Source organism: Peromyscus maniculatus, chromosome 2 (genome assembly GCF_049852395.1).
Source record: "Peromyscus maniculatus bairdii isolate BWxNUB_F1_BW_parent chromosome 2, HU_Pman_BW_mat_3.1, whole genome shotgun sequence".
NCBI lineage: Eukaryota > Metazoa > Chordata > Mammalia > Rodentia > Cricetidae > Peromyscus > Peromyscus maniculatus.
This window is the reverse complement of record NC_134853.1, coordinates 156,727,738-156,754,139: the sequence shown is the minus strand read 5'-3', so window position 1 is coordinate 156,754,139 and position 26,402 is coordinate 156,727,738. Positions and strand designations below refer to the sequence as shown.

Genomic DNA, 26,402 nt, shown 5'->3' with positions numbered 1-26,402 from the left:
GAGTGGGATGGGAGGGGGTTGTGGCCCTAGCTATCCCGAAATATGTAGCCCAGGCTGGCCTCAAACTGACAGAGATCACCCTGCACCTGCCTCCGAGTGCTCGGATCAAAGAAGAGCACTACCATGCCCAGCACTGAAGCCAGTTCTAACTCCTGCTCTAATCCTATCAGGTCAAAGCAAACAAGCACAGGTGAAAAGTCATTTGTGGCTTCAACTTCAGACTGCGGCCCAACAATCCTCCAAGATCCGAGGACAAAGATGGACATGTGTATTTATGGACTTTCTCCCTGAATAGCTTTCACTATGCAGCTGTCTATGTCCTGTTTTGTATAACTCTGTAATGCTACGTCTCTACCCGCCTCCCTCTGTGAGGAGAAGGGACACGCAGACTCATCAAGTCCCAAAGGGGAGATGGCACCATCTCCACGGGAGTGTCTGGAACGAGTGGGCGGATTGTTTATTTCCTACTTGTCACTTCAGAACTGACTGGCAGCTGGAAGCCAAAGACTGCTACACATACTGCAATTTCCATGATGGTTTTCCACAAAGGATTATGCCATATGCATTCTCTACAGAAAAACAGACTGGCCGGGCGGTGGTGGCGCACGCCTTTAATCCCAGCACTCGGGAGGCATAGCCAGGCGGAACTCTGTGAGTTCGAGGCCAGCCTGGGCTACCAAGTGAGTTCCAGGAAAGGTGCAAAGCTACACAGAGAAACCCTGTCTCGAAAAACCAAAAAAGAAGAAAAAAGAAAAGAAAAGAAAAACAGACTGAACTGAGGTCTCCTCTTTCCTGTGGAGGCAAGAGAGCAAACTGTTCCTTTCAACTGACGTACACCATCCCAAGGCTGGCACAGACACCGCCCGCTGAAGCGGTGCTTCAGCCCCTCAGTCTCCCCATAGGAACGACTGCTGCCCCTGGAGCAAAGGATCTGTCCTGCTTTCTGTTACAGTCTCATCAGGCCAGCCTTGACTCTACAATGCTCCTGCCTCAGGCCCCACCATATGCCTGGCTCAGAGTTCCTTGGTCACTGAATTCTATGAGGTGCAATGAGAAGAATATAAATGACATTTGTACTAGGAACATCAGCCATCTGAATTTTCTGTATTCAAAAGTAATGCTCTAGGTTTCTACACTGCATCCCAGGAACTCTTCTCCAAAAATGACCTCAAGAAAATATTTTCCTTGAGGCTAAAGTTGGTAGAGTGATTTCCTAGCATGGGTTTAAGCCCAGGCAGCACAGAGACCAGGTGTAGATCATCTGCTTACAATCCCAGCACTGGGAAGGTATAGGCAGGAAGATCTGAAGTCAAATCATGGGTTGGTAAACTTGGTGAGCAGGCAAAGTGCTTGCAGGGAGTACAAGCCTAGAAACCCAAGTTTGATCCCTTGAATGCATGTAGAGGTAGAATAAAAACACCGCCTCCATAAAGTGTCCTCTGGACGCACACATGCTCTCGCGCTCTCGCTCTCGCGCTCTCGCTCTCTCTCTCTCTCTCGCTCTCTCTCTCTCTCTCTCTCTCTCTCTCTCTCTCTCTCTCTCTCTCTCTCTCTCACACACACACACACACACACACACACACACACACGTCCAAACAAACAAAAGAGGTCCTCCTCAGCTACATAGTAGGCTCGATGCCAGCTTGAGGTACTACCTAATTCCCCATCTGACCCAAGCAAGCAATGACTTTTCTTCTAATGAATGCAATACATGTGTATACTTCTCTATTTAGCAGCAGAATGTTTTAATGGGTTACTTATCTTATAAATAAAGTTTTATTTATTGAGAATTTCGTCTTTTCTTTTAAAGCAATCAAAGGGAAAAAAAAAAAAAAGCGGGTTCTTGTAAACACTGTAACAGGAAGAAAGGCCAACCACCAATAACACTTCCTTACACAGGAGCATGGCTACCGAAGTCAATCTCATCTCACAAAAATTTCTGAAATTACATCACATACCTCATGAGAAAGTTTAGAAAATGATTGCTCAGAGCCAACAGTTTGTAAATGGTTTAATGCAGCTGATCCCAGGCAGCAGAAACACAAACCTCTCCTTCAGATTAACCATCTCACAGAGCCTGTCACTCTACTAAGGGGGCGGATACTAGTGACAGGCTCTGGGTTCAGGATCACCCTCATGTCAGAAAGCTGTACTTCGCACCACCTACCAAAAGAAGAGGAGAAGAGCGGCCAAAGGCAATCCTAATTACTGCTACTGGCGGTCTTCCCTGAGAAAAACCAATGTTTAAGAAACACAAAGGTGAGTGAAGAAACTCAACAGTGCCCCTTACCAAGGAACTCAAAAGGTGTTTTCCTTCTCTCTAGTTAGTTCACGAAATCCCACTTCTTTTCACTCTGCTTCTTAGGGACAGATGACCCTAGTTTCTCTCTTAGGAGTACTTTGGTTTCAAGTATTTGATTAAAATATAAGCTTTATCTCTGCAGAAATGAATACAATCTTAAAAATTATATTAATCCTGGATCTTGAGGGATGGCTCAATGGTTAAGAGCACTGGCTGCTCTTGCAGAAGACTCAGATTTGATTCCCAGCACCCACATGGTGGCTCACAACCATCTCTAACTCCAGCTTTAGGGGATCCAATGCTTTTATTTGGCCTCCAAGAGCAAAAGTACACACATGGTACAGCCATACATGCAGGCAAAACAGCCATATATACTAAATAAAATATATGTAAAAACAATGACATTGTACTAATTCTACCCATCCTGAAGGAACTGTATTTCTAAGTAGGAGCAAGCACATGGTCCACTGTATCCTGCCGACCACTTCATTTGCGTTATCTTACTAATCTGCACATTCTTCCTTCTAGAAGCATCATTCTCATCCTAGAGAGGAGGAAACTGAGGCTGAGGGCAAAGAGTAACTTACCCAGCACACTCAATTAATCAGGGAGAATGAAACCTACATCTGGCTAGTGCCAACAATCCAAAGTCTTGGTAGCAGTGTATCTCCAAGCTGAAAAAATACCCAAATCATATTCCCCCCCCCCCCCCCCAGAAAACCAAAGAACAGTCATCCATGCCATATCTATGCTTGGAATGCCTCAGAATTTGGTGGCCTTGTCTCCTCCAAATTGTTAAGACTACATAGTAAGAAATGGAGCTTTGTATCAAATCACTTACTGGAATGAAAGATTCAAAGCGAGGCAACACCCTTTTTGTGAGCAAGAGAAATCCTGAACATAGTATTGTGGGTTAATGGAGAAAGGGTGTCCACACCTCATGTTTCTCAAAAGCACTATGTTGACTAAAAGCATCATTAACAGGAGCTGCCCTGACTGACTGGGCGAGCTGGGTCAGATGCTGTGCAGCCCCATCTCCTGAGGAGGGTGCTGGCCCTGGTTCACTTGCTTCACACAGCAGGGGCCTGAGGCTTAGTGCAGCTGGTCACATGCAGCAGGGCCGGTAACTATGAACCCCAATAGGTCAGACTCTAACCCTGATTCTTCCTACTACACCAAAGAAACGTCTTAGAGCACTCCATGGAGAGTTGGAGACAACTGGAGTCTTTGTTTCTCCTGTAAGGTCACCTTTTCTACACACCTGCAAAATTACATAAAACTGCTTTCTGATTTTTGTAAACTTTAATTTCTGTAACCTTCTCATCTTATAGAATCAGTAGTCTAAATCATTCAGATTAAGTAAGGCTGAAGAGTTCTATGTAGCAAACGAATGGACCTTGTTGTTAATCAATTTATTATGAGGTCTAAGTTAGTAATTCACAAGTGGCTTTAGAAACACTAATGCTGCTCTATACATCAGTAGCAGTTACAGCAGAAGGTTAACAGAAACCCTTAGAATGTTGCCTGCTCCATTAGGTTAAATTTATTAACAAGTGTCTAAATTCAAAGTAATCTTTTCAAGGGAAGAAAAGAAGGTTTTTAACTTTGCTATAAACATAGGCAAACAGGCGTGTTAAAAATAAAATATGGTGAAACTAATGAAAATCAACTGAATCTGACCAGACAGAGGCTGCTCTGGGAACCAGAGTCATCAGGGGAGTCACATGAGGTGGCAGCATTCTAAGGGTCAGCAGCTACTAAGCCCCACATATTAGTCAGGGTGACAGTGAGGGGCAAGGGTACAGTACCTGATGATGGGCAGGTCGAGGCCCCGCTGCAAACTGAGAGGAAAAGGGAGAACAGACACAAAAGGAAAGGCACAAAGAGTCAGAAACACAAGAGAAACCAAAGTTACACAATATACAACAAAAGAAAAGATCAAAACCCACAAGAGAAAAATAAAAACACAAAACAGTAAAGGCTTTGCTACGGGACAGTGACAGACAGGCACCAAGATCCAACAGGGCCACACCACCACCCAGATCTCCTGTCATTCAGAAGCTGGGAAAAAGCCATTAAGCTACGAGCACCTGGGTGCTCACTCATAGGACTAGCATGAATAAATAAAACCTCCCCCCACCCCCCCAAAAAAAGATGCAAAGGGAAGTTTGAAACACTAGGTGGTTGTATTCAAACAAACATAAAAATCAAATATGTGCCATGAAACTGTACACAGTTGGAGGACACCAGGAATGCTTTCAGATTACCAAAGCACAGTGAATGGATGCTGAGGAAGAGACTACAAATGTCTTTAAATGTAATGAGTGTCTGATACACAAGCTTGATGTGTGCGTGTGCTGAAATGCAATTAACTAGTAAAGCTGAATAGTAGGCATTTTAAAGATAAACAACCAGTCAAGAGAAATGCTCTCTAAGAGAATTAGTCAAAATGGCATTATTATAAGCTGGAGGAAAATGGGCAAGAAGTACAAGATTTCAACTCTCTTTGCAGCTTAGAGCAAAAGCTGGAAGCCCCGCTCCCCCCCAGGCGCCCCCCCCCCACGCGGCCTGCTTGCCGAGACAGCGGACACTGGCCACGAGAGAAGGGAACCGGGATGGGATTTCCAGCAGCTGACACGTATCTCCATTCTCTCTTAGAACACTTTCTCAGTCCAGATTTAAAAAAAAAAACAACAATCAAACCTCTGGATTTAAATCATTTTTCAGCAAAATGGCTCTGAAATTGGCTAGTAATAATTTTAACTAAAAAGGACAGAGAGAATCCATCATACAAGCCACATCTCAATGCTAAAACCTCTCTAGCTCCACTGCAGCCGTCTCCTCTATCAGTGAGGAGAAACTGTTGCCTGGGAAAGCAGTTCTGAGTGCAAACCACACAGGCTCTGATTGACAGCACTTACGGACTAAGTATCTGTGCATTCACAACCCCAGCGCAACCAGGCGCCAGGCTGAGGGAGGCCACTCCTGCCTCGGCACCTCATTTACCTCCAACAGGAAGACACCTTTCTAACTCTCCCCGCTATCCTGTGCTCAAAAAGTCCAACAATGAATGTCACGGAGCACACGACCCCAGTATGGGAGCCCACTAAACACATTTCTGCCAAGAAATCCTACCTCAGAAGCTACAATGTCACCAAGTGGTTAGAAAAGTGCCTTGATGGTCTATGCTTGCTCAAGGTGTGTAAGAAAAGCTGCCAATTTTGGCAAATTGGCTTTTCAGAATGATAGAAGGTAGCAGCTAGGGATCTTCTAGAAATTTCAAAGAAATTGAGGTTTTAAATGATCAGTTTTTCATTTATGAGAACAGAACAAACAGATCATTCCTCCACTGTGGGCATCAAGTTTCAAGATTAGGTAATACCATCCATATGCTACAAATGTAGAGGGTAGAAGGAGAGATCTCTGCATGATACATTTGAAGAAAACAGGAGAGAAGAGCCACTTCAAAGACCGAGCTGAGCACAGGAGTGACGTCTTCTCCCTGTTCTGCAGAAAGGCCCCAATTCTAAGATTCTAACCAAAAAAAAATCAACTTTAGACAATTGCAAAGTTCCAGTCAAGAGAGAACTATCTTGCTAAAGTGCATGCATGTGTGTGTAAAGGAAGGCCCTGGAGCTCCCCTGGACTACTCTGGACTGGTCCGCGCTGGCTGGCGGGTTTCCCTGTGAAGTGTCACCAGTCTGACCCTAGGGATAGCTGTAAGCAACAGAACAAACTGTAGTCACTGCTGGCCCATGTTACAAATAGAAGCTTGTCTCTTAAAAGGCCTCACTCTGAGATGGTGAGGATTCCAGCTACAGGGAAAGCAGCCTATGTGAACTGGAACCCAGTGCTAGTGTTGCTCAGCCACACCCTCCCCTGTGTGCAGTCGGTAACTGAGTATGGCCAATAGAGCCAGGACTGGTTACTACGAAAGTCCAATTGTCCCCACTCCAAATAGACTTCACATAACTTCACTGTTTTTCTCAGGCCATTTAAAAATAAACTGTAGTTTGAAGAGCTCCATCAAGAAAGTGGGGCAGATGGGCAGCGTTTTAAATGTGGAACAAGATTCTCTATATTATGAACGTAACTAAGAGAGTACGCATCAACTAGAAATACAGACAGGAAGAGAACCTGAAGGAGGGAGGGGCACTCGGAGGCGGCAGGAATGAAAAGCAGATGTCCGGGAAGGATGACAAGGCTAGCCTGTGCAGCACTGCCGATGGCCTCTGAAAGCAGAACTAGAACGGGATAAACCATCACTGCGAACAAGCTGCAGTGCCCCGCAGCGCAGCCCAGGCCTCCCCTGCCAGTCCAAGCAGCTGGAGATGAAGAGACAAGACCACGGCAACTGGGATGGAAACAGAAAGTGCAGTCCCGCCACGTCTCCCCCCATGCGACCCTCCCGGCACCAGCACAAACCAAGGAAAAGACAGCAGACCCCAACAAGCACCAAGAGCAGTACGGGCTGGTCTAGTCTTGCACTTGCTTTGGGGCATGGAATGGAATGTGGTACGTGTGGATTTGGGTAATGTAGGTGCTAACGGTCACTACCAGAGGAAATGGCAAAAAAATTGCAAAAGGATGGCATCTGAGAAGTTTATGACCACAGGAAAAAGTGGCTGATAACTGCAGACACTGCCCCTTGATAATCAATTATAACATGTAAAGGGTAAAGACAAGAAGCCTTGAAATTTATCATTTAGATTCAAATCAGAAAGGGATATTCCACTTCACATTTAAAATAAGGGGGGAAATGTAAAACCCAAATTATTCCTGTCTAATTCCCAATCGAGGGACCCACCCAATTTGTTAAGGTTTTCCCACTGCGCCTGGCAGAAGCTAGCATGCCAGGCTGGACTTCCATAGAAGACGTGATCAATGCGTTTCTGTTCAGCAGCCAATATACGGCTGTGGTCAGAACTAGCGCGTGCCAGAGGCACCGCTGCCTGCAAGAAGGACAGTTTGTTATATTGCTTACAATGCAGTATTTTATCCAGCCTCTTCCAGCCAAGGACCTGTAAACGGGAGTCTGTTCCAAAACCTTCCTCCTCTTCCAGTTGTCTGTGCAATGTATTGGCACTGTTCTGCTGGGCTGTCAAGAAAACTGGTTTAGAGATGCAGCTCTTCAGTCAGGTTTTTGCGCCAAGCTCTATCCATGTAATTTCACTCTGATTTTCTTCCCCAATCATTAAAATGGGGGAGGGGAAAGGGCCACAGAGTTCTCTGCAGTAAGAGCTTACCATAATGTTCCATGCTTAACGATCAGAACCGGGGCCTATTGAAATGGATCTGTTGAGATCTCAGGCCCATCCAATAGCCAAGTATCCACATCCCCAAACCACTCTCAGAACAAAAACTTGCACCAGACGTTAGGTTCACCATTTCAGTGAAAAAGGAGACAAGCAAGCAGGCAACAAGGACTCAAGTCCCACAACTCTAGAAACGGTTCCTCTGCCCTCTGGGGAGGACCAGGATCTAAGAACAGGTGTTGGAAAAGGCACCAAGGGAGAGGAAGGCAGGAAGAGGTGAGAAAGACAGGCTGCTGTGTGCAGTCTAGACTCTCCTAGTTCTTTAAGCAGGTCTCTGGAACATTTCAACAATTCAAACTTCATGCATGAAATCAAATGAGCAGGAGCTAATGCAATGACCTTCCTATGCTACAAGCAAAAAAGCAGGGTTGGGGTGCAAAAAGAAGACCCCTGTATTCCAAGAATACACAGAGCTGAAGGACAAAGAGGGATGTGGGGTACAATGAGATGTTACAGACACCTTCTGCCCAAAGCTACTCATGCAGGGAAGGAAAGGAAACGACGCTAACAGTTGGACAGCTGAAGCCACTGTGCACTGTCAAACAGGAGGATGACCTGGAGTCCATCTTAGTAAGTGCTGCAATCCACATGAGGGGTGAACAAGGAGGATGACTGCATTTACACCTGTATGACAATTAATTTACCACTCAAGAAATGAATACACCTGGGTGGGTATCATGCACGTGATCATACTGTCAAATGGTTAGAACGATCTGGTGGCACAGGTTCAGAAGCCCCACTTCCCACAGCGCTCAAGTCTGAGCCAATCAGTAAAACCCAATTTGCTTCTAACATCATTCTGCTTCACTTTCCTCAACTTTGAACACTACAAATCAAACATGAAGAACTTAAAAGAGAAAAGCCTGAATGTACTGGATTGTGTAGAAGGAAGCTCATGGCACACACAGCTCTACCCTTTCCTCCCTAGGAAATGTAAACACCCAGGGCACCTAGTTGTCCCAAATGCAAGTGCTGCCTGTTACCAGCACTGACAGTGTAGTGGTGCTGGTGATGATGGTGGTGGTGAGGAGTCTGCCCAGAAGACAGTGAGTAGTCATTAAAAGATCACAGCAGCTGCCCAGAGGAGAGAGCAGCTGCTGACACTTACCGGAGACCGGGTCTGAGGCTGGGAATTCATTGTCTGAGGGGCTTGAGGGTAGACCAGTGTGGTTGGACCTGCATTCTGTCCAGAGGGATAAGGGGTCTGTCAGAGAACGGCAAAAACAACATTTTTTAAAAAATAAATATGACACGGCAAGTCAAATCCAACACATTTTTTTAAAGTTCATAGAAGTGGTTTGCATTGTGGCCTGCAGTTATTTTTTTTAAGTTTTAACTTGATCATAATGTTCAGCAACTTAGATCAATGGAGATTTCAGAGGTTAGTGTATACCTCCTGACAGAGATGTCAGCAACCCAAATCTAGGTACAAATTTTTCAAACCATCTACTTCTTGTGTGTGCATGCTGTATAGGAGGAGGCTAGGAATGTGGAGGCCAGAGGGCGATGGGCAATGCTTCAGGAGCAACCCACTCCCCAACCAGTTCACAGCAGACCGACGGCTAACACTGCCTCGAGTTCTGTCCTTTCTCAAATTCTATTACTAGCCCCAAACTGAAAAACCTGGTCATGATTATTACACAGTCAATACTTAGAAGACACTGAACAAGCTGATTCAAGGTTATCTTTTATCTTACCAAAAATATTTCATCATATACTACACTGAATGGTTCAACATCAACTTTTTCAAAAGGTATGTGAATTTCTCCTTTGTTTCTTTGTTTGTTTGTATGTTTTTTGTTTTTGCAAGACAGGGTTTCTCTGTGTAGCTTTGGAGCCTGTCCTGGAACTCACTCTGTAGACCAGGCTGGCCTCGAACTCACAGAGATCCACCTGCCTCTGCCTCCTGAATGCTGGGACTAAAGGCGCATGTTGCCGCCGCCGCCACCACCCATTTTTTATCAATTTTGGTTAATAGAGATCAAAAGTATTTCTTCAAACATTTGGAAATACTTTGAAAATATAGTATCAAAGCAAACATCTTAAAGCCTGGTACTTGAGGGACGTAGGTGTAACAACTGGGAGTCTGAGATCAGCTTGGACTAAACAGCAAACCCTGCCTCAAAAGCCTTAAGATGCTGTGTATAAACATACAGAAATGTTCTCTGCTCAACCTCAGACTCTGCAAAGCATGCTATGCCATTGAAAAGGAAGCCATGGCCTTTGCAGGGATCATGCTGGAAAATGCTTGACAGCCATAGTGACCGACAAGTCAAAATTTTAGTAATGTCGTCAACACATTGGCCAACAAAGGCCACACATAGCCAATGGAGAAGAACATGAATTGACATTTAGGGACAGGGCTTTTCCACTTAGTAGTAACAGCACACATCTAACCAGAAGTACTGTAAATGCTGTTTCCTATGTACTTTCAAACCTGCATCACTGCTTCAAAACTATTATAACATTGCACCACCAAGAATTTTATTTTCCTGTAGCTTAAGCATCTGCTCTAACATATTTAAAAAAAAAAAAAAAATCCAAATCCTTTTCCTATTTATATATTTACACTGGTGCAGGCATACATTCACACAAACACATACAGAGCATAGTGTCTGGTGCAGGAACACACAACACAGTGCCTGGTGCAGGCCCACACAGACAACGCACAGTGCCTGCTGAAGAAACATGAACATACATAACTCACAGTGCCTGGTGCAGGTACACACACACACACACACACACACACACACACACACACCCCACAGTGTTGGTGCAGGCACACACACGCACACAAAACACCCAGTGTCTGGTGCAGGTATACACATACACACACACACAACACACAGTGTCTGGTGCAGGCACACACACACACACAACACAGTGTCTGGTGCGTGCAGGCACACACACACACATACCACACAGTGTCTAGTGCAGGCACACACACACACACACACACACACACACACACACACACACACACACACACACCACAGTGTCTGGTGCAGGCACACAAACTGTTCTGTTACAACATAAACTACTGTGCCCTCAGCAACATGTGCTGTTCATCCGTGGCGCTGGGTAAGGAATTCTGCCAACGTCTCTCACTGGGCATTTATTTCTCCTGTTGTACTCTAAGCAGTGTAAGGAATAGATGCCTCCATATCCTTTATTTCTTTCCTACACTTAAAGAACGATTAATTACATTTCTTGATGGACTTTTCAATTTACTACTGTGTTTTACTAAGAATAATGCAAACACTCGAACAAAAAACATCCTTTTTAATATTTATTTTATTTTTCACTATGTGAACATGTGTCTGTGTGTGGTATGTGCATGTGTGAGTCTGGTACCTGCAGAATCTAGAAGAGGGTATTGGGTACCCTGGCGCTGGGGTTACGGATAGTTGTGAGCCACCCAATATGGGTCCTGGGAACTGAATCTTGGGTGCTAATCAAGAGTATACGCTCGCTCTTAACCACTAATGAATCTCTCCGGCTCCAGACCATCCTTTTCTTAGACTTGAAATTGTTTCTTTCTTCTCAGCTGTGACTGCTCCTCCCCCATGTGTTCATGTGTCACTTCCTGCATGTAGAGGTTACAGTTAGTTCTCTCCTTCTGTGTGGATCCTGGAAATGCAACTCTGGTCATCGGCCTTTACCCTCTGAGCCACCTTGCCAGTATTGGTGGAAATATTCTTTGACCTCGCTTCCTAACATCAAATGAATGGAGGGCTAGGGATAGATCAATGAAGTATCATTTCAAGAATTATTGGCAGTTTTGATAACTCTCCCTTGACAATGACTTTCAAAGCCATCACATGACTGTGCCTGGAACTCAGTGGCAGGGCAAGTGCCTAGCACACACCAGGCCCTTAGATTTAATAACTGACACTACACAGAGAAACTCTGTCTCGAAAAACCAAAAAATAAATAAATAAATAATAATTTATCTAACTTTATTTATATGCATTGGTGTGAAGGTATCAGAGGTCCTGGAACTGGAGTAACAGACAGTTGTGAACTGCCATGTGGGTGCTGGGAATTGAACTCAGGTCTTCTGAAAGAGCAGCCACTGCTCTTAACCTCTGAGCCATCTCTCCAGCCACTGCTCCAAGATTTTAAACATAACTCAGAGCTAAAGAGTCATTTCTTGTTTTAAGGCAATCTGTTCACCTTACATAAACAATGCCATGTGGACTGAACTCGATACTGTGTGAGCATGAGAATGTACACACACAAGACCGAGCACCCGAGCTGCCGACTTCCCAAGACTGTCATCAGGTAATCTTCATGACACTGACCTCCCACCACGCTGAAATTCTATTTCTAGGAATACAGTCTATAGATAAAACCTCATGCTTTCACCAGCCTCAAATGGGAACATTCTACATTCCTAAATAGAATTTTATTATTTTTATTATTATTATTATTATTATTATTATTATTATTATTATTATTGTTATTGTTACTGTTACTATTATTTGAAGACAAGATCTCACTATATAGCCCTGGCTGTCTTTGAACTCACTATGTAGACCAGGCTGGCCTTGAACTTACAGAGATACACCTGTGTCTGCCTGCCAAGTGCTGGAATTAAAGGTGTGGGCCCCTATGACTGGGGAGAGAGTTAATCCTAAAGAATTAGGTAAATGTACATATATATTAACACCATGGCATCTTACATATACAAATATAGGTATGAGAAGGAAGATCATACGTTCTAGGCCACTCTGGGCTATGGAGTGGGTTTAAGGCTAGTCTGAGCAACTTCCTTAGAAATAAGCAAAACAACAGAAGTGGGGATGGGGAAGACACTGGGCCTGTATCTAATGGCAAAGGCCTGCCAGATGTGTAGAAGTTTGGGTTCCATCCCAACACCAGGGACAACTGTTTAAACTATCTTGACTATTGGAAGCGCACAATACAACAGTGCTTTATACAGCTACTAAGGCCCCTCCAAAACTTTCCCTTTTGCAAATCAGAAACTGACTATACTTGATAAGCACTGACCATGCTTCTTTTGTTTGTTTTATTTATTTATTATGTAGTTCTGGCTGTGTCCTCCAGGGAGATCCACCTGCCTCTGCCTCCCAAGAGCTGAGATTAAAGGCACCCAGCCCTGACCATGTTATTTACATGCAAATTAACTACTCAATTACAAGCATTAACCATTCTGTTTACATGCAATTTAACCACTCAATTTAAATTTAATGGTGGCATGTGCCCAGCATTCGATCAAGCACAGGTGTAGAAAGAAATAACTAGTAAGCTTTACTCTCCTGATGTCAACATTTTCTGTCATTACAAAGGGCTGTAACTCCTCTTCTACAGGAGTTACAAGGTGAATTCTACTGGAAGATGTGCCCAACAAGACTGCACATGGGTTGCAGACTTCAGAAACAGACACACAGAACTAAGATGTCTACTTTTACAATGGAAAACAACAAATTTAGCCAACAAAAACATACAGTTCCTGCTGCAGTTCACATGTTGGAGAGGTTCAGCAGTAGCCAGCTAAAATTTCCAGTCTGAGAAGAAAAAGCAGCTGTGAAGACGTACACAGCCTTCAAGACGCAGGTGCACGCAGAGAGCCAAGCAAGGCTCACTTTACAGCCAGGACGCTGAGAAAAAGCAGCTCAAACTTAACTCCAAAAGTTGCTGAAAATTCACCAAATCTGAATAAAGATGAGGATATTAAAAAATAATCAAAATTCAATGGGTTATGAAGGGCAGGGGGAACAGGCTCACTTGGATTCCAGTTAAAACTGCACTGTGGAATGTCCCAGGGAAGGTGCTGTGACTCAAGTGCTAGGGAGAGCGAGCTCAGGCAGTAAAGCACTTGCCTTGAAAAGAAGCAAAACTGAGTTTGATCCCCAGAACTCAAGGGGAAATGCTAGGTGTGGTGACCCGCACTTGTCAGCCCTGGGGACAGCAGATTTGGGGATTGGCAGACAGCAACACAAAACCATCCGTACACACCAGACAACCTACACTTACTGGTTTGCACAAAACACAGCTTGCAGATCTGTCTGTACAGAGGATGATGAGGAATAGTACTTAAGTTTCATTTCCACGGACGTAGACTAAGAATCCAGGCAGGAGACACTATTCTCCTATTTTAGAAAGCAAATATTTCCTCATTTTACATGCAAGAGGTGTGTGTGATTTGAAAACAAAACCAAAATGCCCCAAATGCCAACAAGAAACACCAGACACTGAAAAAAACTCAAGGAAAAGAAATCATCTTCACATGGCAGCAGGTGGGGCAAAGGAGGTTCGGTGAGGCAGGAGGAACAGCAGCCTCGCTTCCTGTCCCTAAATCTGAATTCATCTCTGTACAGCACGAGTCAACCTAAAAGTTTTATTATTCGTTCCGTGAAACAAATTATTAGTTCAGCACACCGCCTTACATTTTTTAGAACCTTTTTTAAGACATGTATTTGTTTATTACGTGTGCCCACATGCATACCATGGCACACGGGGAAGTCAAAGGACTTGTGGCCGTCAGTTCTTTCTACCACAAGAGTACAGGATCAGGACTGGAGAGATGGCTCAGGGCTTAAGAGCACTGGCTGCTCTTCGAGAGGACCCAGGTTCAATTCCCACATGGAAGCTCACAACTGACTCCTGTCTCTAACAAAACTAAAATAACTCATTAAACACAAGTGCACAGTTAATTGTGCGTTGTCTTTCTATCTATACAGCATGGTGTGAGTAAACTAGCATGGTGACCCAATACCCCAACTCAGCCAAGGACTAAGCAAACAGAACACTGCACTTCATTTCTAATGAATCCAGGCTTCCTTTTGTCTTTAAAAATAATCTGGAACTTGCCGGGCGGTGGTGGTGCATGCCTTTAATCCCAGCACTCGGGAGGCAGAAGCAGGCGGATCTCTGTGAGTTCGAGGCCAGCCTGGGCTACCAAGTGAGTTCCAGGAAAAGGAGCAAAGCTACACAGAGAAACCCTATCTCAGAAGAAAAAAAAAAAATCTGGAACTCATGTCAATGGGGTACATATGCTGACCCTCAAAGAGCAAGGGCACCCAAGTATCAAAAAGAAGTGCCAAGGAGAACAACTCCTTGCTTCCCAGACAAATGTGTAACTATGCCTGCCTGGGTTCTCAGTGTTCTTGCCCGCAAAAGCCAGAATATAAATAGGCTGGTGCATCACAGTCATAATCACATCTAGACATACCAAAGACTCAGTCACAGCACACGGGGTGTAAACACTCCTCTGGGGGAGTGCATGCAAACCCTAATGTGAGCGTTGCTACCAGTATTCAATAGCAAGGAAATCCAACAAATCCGAAGAGCACTTGCTATAACTTCTTAACCACGAAAAGAGAGTTCTTACACAAAAAACAATGACTGCATCAGTGATGGCACCAAAAGGGCCTATTTGAATTGAAAACAAAATGAAATGGTACCTAATTTCTTTCTAGAGAAGAAGGATATCTTCCATTGCTATTCTGCATTTAAATAACAAAGCTCCCATCATAACGTTAGAAGTAGAGTAATAGTACAAGAGGAGAATATAATACCATTTCTAAAGGGAAGCACTGGGTCTCCATTATGACTTCCATCTTACAATACTAAACTAATATAAAAACAAAACAAACACAAGCCCCACAAGTTATATTTAGATCATGGCTGAGCCTGCTAAGTCAACACTGCCTGCCTGCTATGTAACGTGACTCCACAGAACTCACCCTGAGAATAAACAGACATCACATGAGCAGGTTCAGAGAAGAGCTGCGTCACCTACCTACCTACCCCACCCCACTCCTGGCTCTCCATTTTGATTTCCAGAAACTTGGTGGAAGCAACTGCAGTCCCGTATCTTTCGGCTGCTCTTCCCATTCTAACGAGTAAGTCCATTTCCTTGATTAGGTTGGCAGGACACTTTAACTCAAGTGTACCCAGTCTGCGTCAGAGGCAGCAGTCTCCAGTTCACCTGGAGGCAAGGAGCAGGCACTCTACATGACTTGTACATTTTGAACATGAACAATACATCCCTAGGGCTTCAATCTAGCTCATCCTGAAGAGTAAAACTGCTTCATTTTCCTCTGAGGATGGTCATTACATCACCAGTAATCAACATTTGACTCCCAAAATCGGTTTCTTCAGATCAGTATAAGAGAAGCAGTTCAGCAAGTGTATGGGATTCTGGTTGGTTGTTGAGAACAGTGAGACAGATGAATAGATGGGAAAAGATATCAGTGAACAAGCAAGTCACAATTCACTAAATATCCGTGAAATGCAGGTCATTACAGGTATGTGGATAACAAGAAAAATGTACAGAGGAGAGGATTTCACCAGGAGGTTTCCAGGTAGCTTCAACAATGACAATTTAGCAAACAATGACCTTCAGTCATCAGTGTAAAGAGAGCAGCATCCTGGGGAGGCAGAACAAGGCACATGGTGGAGCACAGAGAACCTAGAAAAGGAGAACATGTTACCTAAGCAAGAAGTGACCGCAGGGAAGAACTAAATGAGGCGGAGTGAAGTCGGAGAATGAGGTTTTAGGGACAGACTAAAATCATGTGTCTGTCAAGGGAAACAGGAATTATCTTAGAAGATGCTCAATGAGGCAGCATTTGTTATCCTCAGATGTGTTGAACTAGGAGAACTATTACACAAAAGAGAAGCCAGGACAGAGATCAGTATAGATAGCTGATAAAAGGCTACTAAAGTAATAGATCAAGTCTATGGTACCTGCAGCGAATGAACCTGAACAAACCAGGTAAACAGGACAAATAATATACCAAGTAGGGTTAGCAAGATGGCTTACCAGGTAAAGGTACTTGCTGACAACTGGGTTTGACTCCGGAACCTACACAGTGAAAGGAGAGAACTGATTCCCACAGGTGTGTGCACGCACACATAAGCACACTCATGCACCAAATGCTAAAACTACAAGTGAGGAAAGGTACTCAAACAGCAGGAGCCTCTGAACCAGCAATCAAGGCAAAGCTCTGATGCTCCTGAGGGAGCACAGAACTCAACGCTGAATGGCCAGGACACTGATAAAGCACTGGGCCCAGAACCCCTGTCCCTTGCTCTTGGTGCCACTGTACAGCCATACTGGTCTATTGGTCTATTTCTCCACAAAGATGATTTATGCTTGCTTGAGGCCTTCTCAACAGACAGTTTTCCTGATCTGGATTTTTAAAATGTAAGCAATAAATTCATTTGTATTAGTTAATTAGTTAAACTTCAACTGTCAAAAGGAAATCCCAAATACAAAAGCTAGGGAATATAAAACATACAGAGAAAAGTTAACCCCAGAGGAACCTATGAATCAGGACACAAAACAACAGATTTTCTGAGAGAGAAATGATAGCTTTGGCTCAAAACCAGATAATTAAAAATTGGGGCGGGGGGGGGAGGGGTCACTTAAAGTAGGACACTGGGCTGACAGATGCCTCACTGGACAGTACTGACCACCACAAGTTGTCCTCCAACCTCTACACATCGGCTGTGGCACATGCACACACAGTCATACCACAAAATAAATAAACAAAATGTAATGAAAATATTCCAATGAAATAAAAAGATAAACAATGTCAAAGTACAGGACATAAATTCCTGGAATATCGAGTTTACTTCCTGACAGGTATGTACCTATTTTAATTATACAAAAACCTACAAATTTTTGTTTGATTGTTTTTGTTTTGTTTTTTGAGATGGGACTTCTCTATGTAGCTGTCCTGAAAATCAATGTGTAGACCAGGCTGGCCTTGAACACATGGATCTGCCTGCCTCTGCCTCTCCAGTGTTGGGAATAAAGATGAACGTCACCACACCCAGCCTACAAATTATTTTCTAAGTTAGAAAATATGAGGTGAATATAGACATCTTTGTCATGTTCTTAATCTTTCAGGTTCAGCAAAGATACTCCCTGAGGGTTTTCCAGGTGAGGCTTCAACTCTGTTTCCTTCTATTTGGTTAACTGAGTGCTCCTATCAGCAGTACATTGGGCTGGGAAATGCTTCTGTGTCAGCTGAACTGATGATCACTGTTTATCATTCTTTATGCTTGTGTGATGGGCTGCAATGATCAGTTTTCAATATTGAACCATCCTTGCATTCCAGAAATAAATTTTATATAGTGGTGAGGTAAATCTTTAAATACACTGCATTTAATAAAACAAAACAAACAAACAAACCACTTCACAGGGGCTGGAGAGATGACGTCTCAGTGGTTAAGAACCAGTATTGTTCTTTTAGAGGACCTGAGTTCAATTCCCAACACCCAGATACAGTGGCTCACAGCCACCTGTAACTTCAGCTCCAGGGCATCTAATGCCCTCTTCTGGCCTCCACAGGACCTGCACTGATGTGCACAAACCAAATCAGAACCCCCCCCCCCAAAAAAATGAAAAGTACCATACATTTTCATAATAAATTAAAAAGTTCAGAAAACTAGGGCTAGAAAAAAACTGCCTCAGTATAACAAAAGCCATACATGAGCCACAACAAACATTACACTTAATGGGAAAATCTAAGCACTGTTCCTGAAGATGAGAGACAATAGAAGGACTCTGATCACCAGTAGAAGATCCATGAAACAGGAAAGAACAGGAAAAATTTGAAACCCCATACAAGAAAAGACAACATAAATGTATCTGCTCATTGATGATACAAGTTTTCTATATAGAAAACCTTAGGAAGGCTGTGATTACATCTCAGTGGTACAGTGACTGCAGTTTATCACAAAGCCTTGAGTTTGGTACTCAATATTAACTAGATGGGGGGAAGGACCACCCACAGGTATCTCTCACTATCCCCCACACACAAACATACATACTCCACACACAAACTATCATAACTAATAATTTCAATTAAGTAGGGTACAAAGTCAACATACAGAAATTATTGTAGAGATGCAGCTGTCAGAAGAGAAAAATAGAAAGCTTCAATTACAAAGTATTTAAAACAAGACAATGTCAAAGTGGTGACTAAACTACAAAAGTGACGATGAAAACTATAAAACTTTGCTAAGAGAAAAGTTAAGGAATGAGTAGGAAAATGCTACCTATTAACAGACCACGATGCCAACCCTACCCAAACAGGATCTATACATTCAATGCACTGGGATGCTCTCTAGAAACAAAAAGTTCATCTGAGTGCTAGAATGGGCCAAGGACTCTAAACAGCAAAAACAGCCATTATAAGAAGTCAGCTGTTAGCCGGGCGGTGGTGGCGCACGCCTTTAATCCCAGCACTCGGGAGGCAGAGGCAGGCGGATCTCTGTGAGTTCGAGGCCAGCCTGGACTACCAAGTGAGTCTCAGGAAAGGCGCAAAGCTACACAGAGAAACCCTGTCTCGAAAAAACCAAAAAAAAAAAAAAAAAAAAAAAGAAGTCAGCTGTTACTCCAAGGTATTTTATATATATATATATATTTTTTTTTTTTGGTTTTTCGAGACAGGTATTTTATATATTTGTGGCTATTGTAAAGGGTAATATTTCTCTGATTTCTTTCTCAGCCCTTTTATCATTTGTGTATAAGCGGGCTACCGACTTTTTTTGAGTTGATCTTGTATCCTGCCACTTTACTGAAGGAGTTTATCAGCTGCAGGAATTCCCTGGTAGAACGTTTGGGGTCACTTATGTATACTATCATATCGTCTGCAAATAGTGAAAGTTTGACTTCTTCCTTTCCAATCTGTATCCCCTTGATCTCCTTTTGTTGTCTTATTGCTCTAGCTAGAACTTCTAGTACTATATTGAATAATATGGGGAGAGTGGACAGCCTTGTCTTGTTCCTGATTTTAGTGGAATTGCTTTGAGTCTCTCTCCGTTTAATTTGATGGTGGCTGTTGGCTTGCTGTAAATTGTCTTTATTATGTTTAGGAATGTTCCTTGTATTCCTGATCTCTCTAAGACCTTTATCATGAAGGGGTGTTGAATTTTGTCAAAGGCTTTTTCAGCATCTAATGAGATGATCATGTGGTTTGATTCTTTTTTTTTTTTTTTTTTTTTTTGGTTTTTCGAGACAGGGTTCCTCTGTGTAGCTTTGCGCCTTTCCTGGAACTCACTTGGTAGCCCAGGCTGGCCTCGAACTCACAGAGATCCGCCTGGCTCTGCCTCCCGAGTGCTGGGATTAAAGGCGTGCGCCACCACCGCCCGGCTTTTTTTTTTTTTTTTTTTTTTTTTTTGGTTTGATTCTTTTGAGAAAAAAATTTATAAGGATTTATAAATTTAAAAGAATTTATAAATTCTTATTTATATAATAATTTAGTTGGGTAGCCCTCGACTTGAAATTTTATCACAATTCTACAAAAATCAAATCAGAGTAGCGCTGGTGTAATAACAAGATTTCTGACAAAGACCGAGTGAGGTGCCTAGAAAAAACCTCAAATACATGGGAAATGACCACCCAAAGAGGCTGTGATTTTAATCAATGGTACTGAGAGAACAAAACAATACACAAGCCTGGCAGGGAACATGCAGGCTAGGAAGTGGCTCAGGGAAGGGCAGGTCCCACTGCTAACACTCACCAACCCAAACTAGAATGCTACGGCATGGGCCTTGTGCCATAGACAAAAGCTAACTCAAAATGGGTCACATGCCAAAGCCTAAGATCTACAACCCTGCAACTACTAAGGAATCAAACCACTGGAGACCAACAACCATCTGAATCGGACTGTCCCAGCTCCAGAAATAACAGCAAAACTGACAGCGCTGAGGGAAAGGCCTCTGCACACCAGGGAAACAGTGACCCAGAGCTTCGAGAGAACGCCATCAGCCATCCATCAGGGTGGAACAGCCACAATGTACACAAGTCAGCATTTAGGATGGCTCAGCATGTCAGGCACTTGCTGTTAACCCTCCGCAAGCTTGTGTCCACCCTTCAGAAGCACAAAGAGACGGAAGGAAGGAGAGAACCAACTACACAGATATCACCTGGCCTCCACAAGTGCACCCACACACCTCACAAAATAAAAGCCTATATATATCTGCAAAAGCTGATTATGTGCTTAACTACAGACTAATTCCAAACCCACAGGAGCAGACTGAGACCGGACTGGCAGAGGCAGAGGACAAAGGGGCCGCTGTCCATAACTTCCCTTCATGCAGGCCCTATGGCTGCCTCAACAGAAAGGCTGCTGAGTGCTTTTAGGAAAAGCTCACAGTCACTCTTTCTGTTTCAAAAACTTCCACTTCTGAGGAACTTTCTGGATTTTTAATGCACTGTATGTACACAGCTTTACCTGAAGGATGGATTTTGTGATTTTTTTTTTAAAAGATTTATTTATTTATTACGTATACAGCATGTTTGCCTGCACACCAGAAGAGGGCATCATTACAGATGGTTGTGAGCCACCATGTGGCTGCTGGGAATTGAACTCAGGACCTCTGGAAGAGCAGTCAGTGCTCTTAACTTCTGAGCCATCTCTCCAGCCCGGATTTTGTGATCTTTTTAAACAAAACTACAGAGGTAGTGGGAAAGGCACTTGGCACATAAGCGTGACTACCTGAGTTCTATCCCCAGAAGCCACGTAAAGGAAGGACTAACTCCATAAAGTTTCCTATGTCCTCTCATGACCACACATACACATACACCTTGCGTGCACACACACACAATTAAAAGCATATACTATGAAAGAAACAAATTATACATAGCAATTATACTGAGAGTCACACTACCAGACTCCTAAAACATGAAGCAGCAAAAATTACATCAAAACCTTTAGTAAAATACAGTATCACAAACTAACATTAAAGAGGTAAGAAAAGGCACTAGAAATCTGCTACAGAAATTCAATAATGTCAGCTTTAATCCTAGCACTTGGGAGGCAGAGGCAGGCAGACTTCTGAGTTCTGGTCTACAGAGCAAGTTCTAGGACAGCCAGGGCGACAGAGAAACTCTATATCAAAAACCTGGGGACAGGGGAGAAAACGACTTGGAATTGTCCTAACATTCACAAGAAGCTCGGTATAAAGGGAAAGCAATGAATACACACCCAGCTTCTGCCAGGGTCTTCATGTCTGTTCTTTGCTTTGGTTTTACAGCATTCGACATTCCTGTTCCTGTGAAAACCTGAATTTATTCCATGTCTCACAGTTAGTTAAGAGTAGAACTAAGATTCATGTCCAGTTCGCTTTTAAAAAAAAAAAAAATTGGCGGTCTGAAGAGATGGCTCAGCAGTTAAGAGCTCTTCCAGGTGATTTGACACCTTCACACACAGATGTACATGCTGGCAAATGGGTGCACAGGAAATAAAAATAAATTAATTAAAAAGAAATTTCTTGAGACAAAGTTTCTCTATAAAGCCCTGGCTGTCCTGGAACTCACTATGTAGACCAAGCTGGCCTTGAACTCACAGAGATCACCTGCCTCGTATTCTCAGTGCTGGGATTAAAGGTGTGTGCCACCACGCCTGGCCCGGTTCAGTATTTTTTAAATGAGATACTGGGGAAATTACTCCTCAGTCGGTGAAGTGCTAGCACAGCTTCCCTTTCACACCTGTGACTTCTGTTTCCCATACGTGACACCTGCTTCCAATGCTGGAGTTACAGAGTTACAAGCATGTCCCAGCACACAGGCTGTCTAAGCTGCCTTCATGGCACAGCAACTGAGAACTTCTTTACACTCAGCAAACTGTGCGGTCAATCCCTTTTTAGCTATCTAACTGAAGGAAAATCTTCCCAAGCCTTTTACAAAATGCAACTACTCTGCTCCTCTCCAGGCCTCTCCACACAGTGCTCCAGTGGAGAGGTTATTCATTTCTGAATGAAACTGCTTTTCAACACCAGGGGCCGTGTACAACTGTCGAGGGCTATCTGCCACAAATACTACTCTACTTAATTGTGGCTTGTGCAAAGTTGTGAATGAATGTTTTAGGTAATTCATCCATTCATTAAGACACAGTACACATTTAGTCCCTATTAAAGCCATCCAATCACCCTTACTGTTACCTTATAAACACATAGCTAATGAGCATTGTCCTCAACAAACTGAAACAGCGTTAGTCATTCATTACCACCCATTTCAACAGCTCTACTTGTCACCTTCAGCAGCCCAAGTCAAAATATTTATTATTAGCAACAGAATCCTAGAATGTGGCAATTCTGAAAGCAAACTGGTTTCTCACCATACTCTGTAAACTGAAATACTAATAACACAGTATATAAAACAAAAAGAAAACAAGCATAAAAACAAACAAAAACCCCTTCATCACTCCTGTTACATTTCTTTACGCACTTTAAAATCACCTGCTTGCAGAAGGACAGTATTTCACTGTATCTAAACACTGCCCATGTTTCCACGAATGCTTATTTGCTGACTGTATTTTAGAAACATTTGGTTCCGAAAAAGAAATCACTTGCTCAGAAAAAGTTGATACGTTCTCTAGGTCAAGCCCCCAGTGAGTCCTGACAGAGAAGAGCTAGATAGATGACTGAAGAACCCCTTCCTCCTCAGAAAAAGATCTCCACGGCAGACTTGGCATTCTATGTCCGCTTCTATGTCCGCAATACAGTTCTACTCCAAGTTTCTCAGTATCAGTACTCACTCTCAATAAAGAAGCTCTTCTCTTTTACATAAACAAAGCATTCACACTGTAAAACAGTCAAAAGGAGGAACCGCAAAATCTCGTTTATAACTAATTTTCACTGGCCAAAGATTCAGGACAGGTCAGCTGCTCCAAATCCTAGGAAGGGTTCACTGCTTTTAAAACACTTGGAAACGACTGAACTTCAGCTAGAAACCCACCAAGACCTAACTGAACAGAAGGAAAGGCACCTGCCATCAAAACCACACAGCACCTCGGGATATAACCCGGCTCTACCATCAAAAGCGACCGACAAATGCAGCCACAGAAGGAATACCTCTTGCAGCACTAAACAAATATGGCTTCAGTTAGCAAGGCATCTCTAGACGAATAAACAGCCTCGTCTCTTCGCTTATGTCTGTGTGTGCTCTAGGATGGGGCTGTGAGCTCCTCAGGAGCAAAGGGCACTTTCCACGCCTGCCTTCTCAAGGCTGAGCACTCATCACGGTACCCAGGCTGAGACCCAAGCAATGAAATGCGCCATCTGTGAGGAATGGGACTCAGTACCAGTTGACTCCAGTCAGAAGATGGGACTAATAACCACGGGGTGAGCCTCATTTTTGAGCAGTAGCATCATAGGGAGCTCCACAGACAACCACTTTGTCTGTATAATTAGTTCAAGGTGACATGCCATGGTTTTCCCTGGGCAATGATAGACTCATCTAAGAGGATGGCACTCAAGAGTCCATGGATGTCTGGGTGCTTCACAGTCTCACAACAGTAACTATACTGTTCACCCTACAAAGCCCAGTTCCTTCTCTGATGCCACGAAACATGAGGTGCCAGCAGGAAGATCCTGCTGCTTCACTGAGTCCCCAGGCACCCGAAGACATTCACAGCATCTGCTCGGCTGGGCCTGCACCTGCTCTGACACCCTCTTCTCTGTGCTGCTTCTCCCGCTAGCCCCACCTTTATTTAGTGTCTAGATACTTTTCATCCAAAATTATCTGCAGTGACAGCTCTCATCCTATGCATCTGCCACAATATACATAATCTTAAAAAATATATACATAATCTTCTATAGGTCCTACAACTCTTCTTCATTTTTGAATGCTGAACAGATAAATGTTTTTGTTTTTTGAGGCAGGGTTTCTCTGTGTGGCCCTGACTGCCCTGAAACTCATTGTGCAGACCAGGCTGGCCTCGCACTCAGAGATCCACCTGCCTCTACCTCCCTGAGATTAAAGGCATGGGCCACCACTGCCAGGCCTGTGCAAATAAATTTTGATAAAGCCCAATTGTTTAGCAAAGGTGTTTCAAGCTGACTGCGTACAAACTGGAATATACTGTTTCTTTTTGTGTGTGTTCAGCATGTGTGCCCACAGGTATGTACAAGCAGGTTCATGCCCATGTGTAGAAGACAGACATGACATCAGGGTTAGCATGCTCGGTTGTTCTCCATCTTATTTCTTGAGACAGGGTCTCGCATTAAACTCCGATTTCATCGACTGACTAGACAGCTGCTCAACAAGCCCCCAGGATCCTCCTGTTCCTGCCTCCCAAAGCTTGAAAGCCATCACACCGGCTTTTTATGTAGGTGCTAGGGATTAGAACTGAGTCCTCCTACTTGCACAGCAAGCAATTATCTACAGAGCCATCTCCCAATCCTAAAATACATTATCAATTATTTCATTTCTCTTTTGTGTGTGTGTGTGTGTGTGAGAGAGAGCGCGCGCGCGCGCACACACACACACACACACACACACACACACACACACACGCACACACGCGCGCGCACACGGGTATAGTTGTCCACAGGTCAAAAGAAGATGTCAGATCAACAGGTAGAGTTACAGGTAGTGTGAAGTGCCTGATGTGGGTGCTAGGACATGAACTTTGATCTCCAGAAGAGCAGCAAGTGCCCTTAACTGCTGAGCCACATCTTCAGACCAGAAACAGTATTTCAAAGGACATATTGTGAATGACAGTTGTGTTTGCAGAATGAGTTACAAAAGTCTTGCACTCTAAAAACGAACCTGAAGCACAGCAGCGAATTAGAGCGTACAAGGAAGAGAGTCAAGAAGCTGGGAGCTGCAGGTAGAGAATGTGGCTCAGTGGCGGAGCACTTAGCTCAGATGGGTGATGCCCCAAGTTCAATTCTCAGTACCAGAAAAAATACATAAAAGCTAGGAACTGGGGGTGCTGACTTGGCTGCTTATGAAGGATGCTATCTGAAGATGCGAGACAAAACATTCCACCTATCAAATCAATGTTTCAATCTACAAAATGGAAATAACCATACGTGTGTCACAAGGTGCCCTGAAAACTTAAGTGTTGACCATCCAGCTATCTTCCTGGCAACCTGGAAATAAGAGTATCTATAAACACTACCTGTGCTCTGCCATGAACAAGTCAAGTTCTGTGATCTGGGAAGAACAGCTTTTGGTATTTTAGTTACAATTATTTTAATGTTTGCAGAGTCAGATATGCCTACCATCCGTCTCTAATCTGAGCAAGATATGGTGTGTTTTAGAATTTGTACTTCTGACTCCTTAAGACGGAGAACCCTTACAGCACTATCATCCAGTGTGACACCTTCCTTTTCAAAGATCCTACAGAGAAGGCCACTCTTCAAGAAAGTCTTTAGTCCTTACAACTTCTAGAGTTAGGACAAGCTAAACAGAAGACAAAGATCTCTGTGTATGCACCCATATTTTTGATAGTTTTCAATTTATATAGATAATGCAAAGCTTTATAATCCCTCTTTCTAGTACTTGGTATTTGTCTCCACAGTTTAACCTTCTGCCTTTACTGATGCTCAAGATGCCTTAACCATTCTCAAAGCAGAAAAGGCAAGAGTGATACCTGCAGGTCAGCCCTCCATGCAGCTCATCTTCCCAGGCTAGCCTCCAGCGCCTCAGCTACTTCCTCCCTTCTGAAGGCTGCAAACAGTTATGTAAATGAGCCAGCTGGCTTCTGAGTCATCACTTCTGTTCCCAACTTCTCCATTTCCAGTGTGAACCTTGAAGTACTCTATGAACTCTTCACAGCAGCCAGAATTTCAGTCACTTCCTAAACATGGAAACTAGACAGCTGACCTCCCTCACTCCAGGGGAGTGGCAAATGAGAGCTGTTGTTCAAATACTGGTTTCTATTACTGTCTACTTGGTAACCCAAAACATTTCTCTCTAAACCTACTCTAGTATCCTAAAAGAAGAACATCTTCATGTGTGTACAATGTAAAAAACTTTGCAACAGGCAAGAACAGCCATGGCGGCACAC

At 43.5% G+C, this 26,402-nt stretch overlaps 1 protein-coding gene across 44 annotated transcripts in view; it reads right to left on the bottom strand.

The window, feature by feature from the left end:
* The window catches only part of Eif4g3 (eukaryotic translation initiation factor 4 gamma 3), a 233,953-nt gene that overhangs the window by 126,136 nt on the left and 81,415 nt on the right, over window positions 1-26,402 (bottom strand). For 9 of the 44 annotated variants that reach the window (XM_076565495.1, XM_076565493.1, XM_076565498.1 and 6 more), the window contains one exon: window positions 8,726-8,821. In XM_076565495.1, the coding sequence (XP_076421610.1) occupies window positions 8,726-8,755 (30 nt within the window). In that variant the 5' untranslated portion in view covers window positions 8,756-8,821. Of the gene's footprint in view, window positions 1-2,167; window positions 2,228-4,110; window positions 4,144-7,286; window positions 7,401-8,725; window positions 8,822-26,402 lie in introns of all 44 variants that reach the window. The other 35 variants (XM_076565482.1, XM_076565483.1, XM_076565485.1 and 32 more) reach the window with 10 other exon arrangements.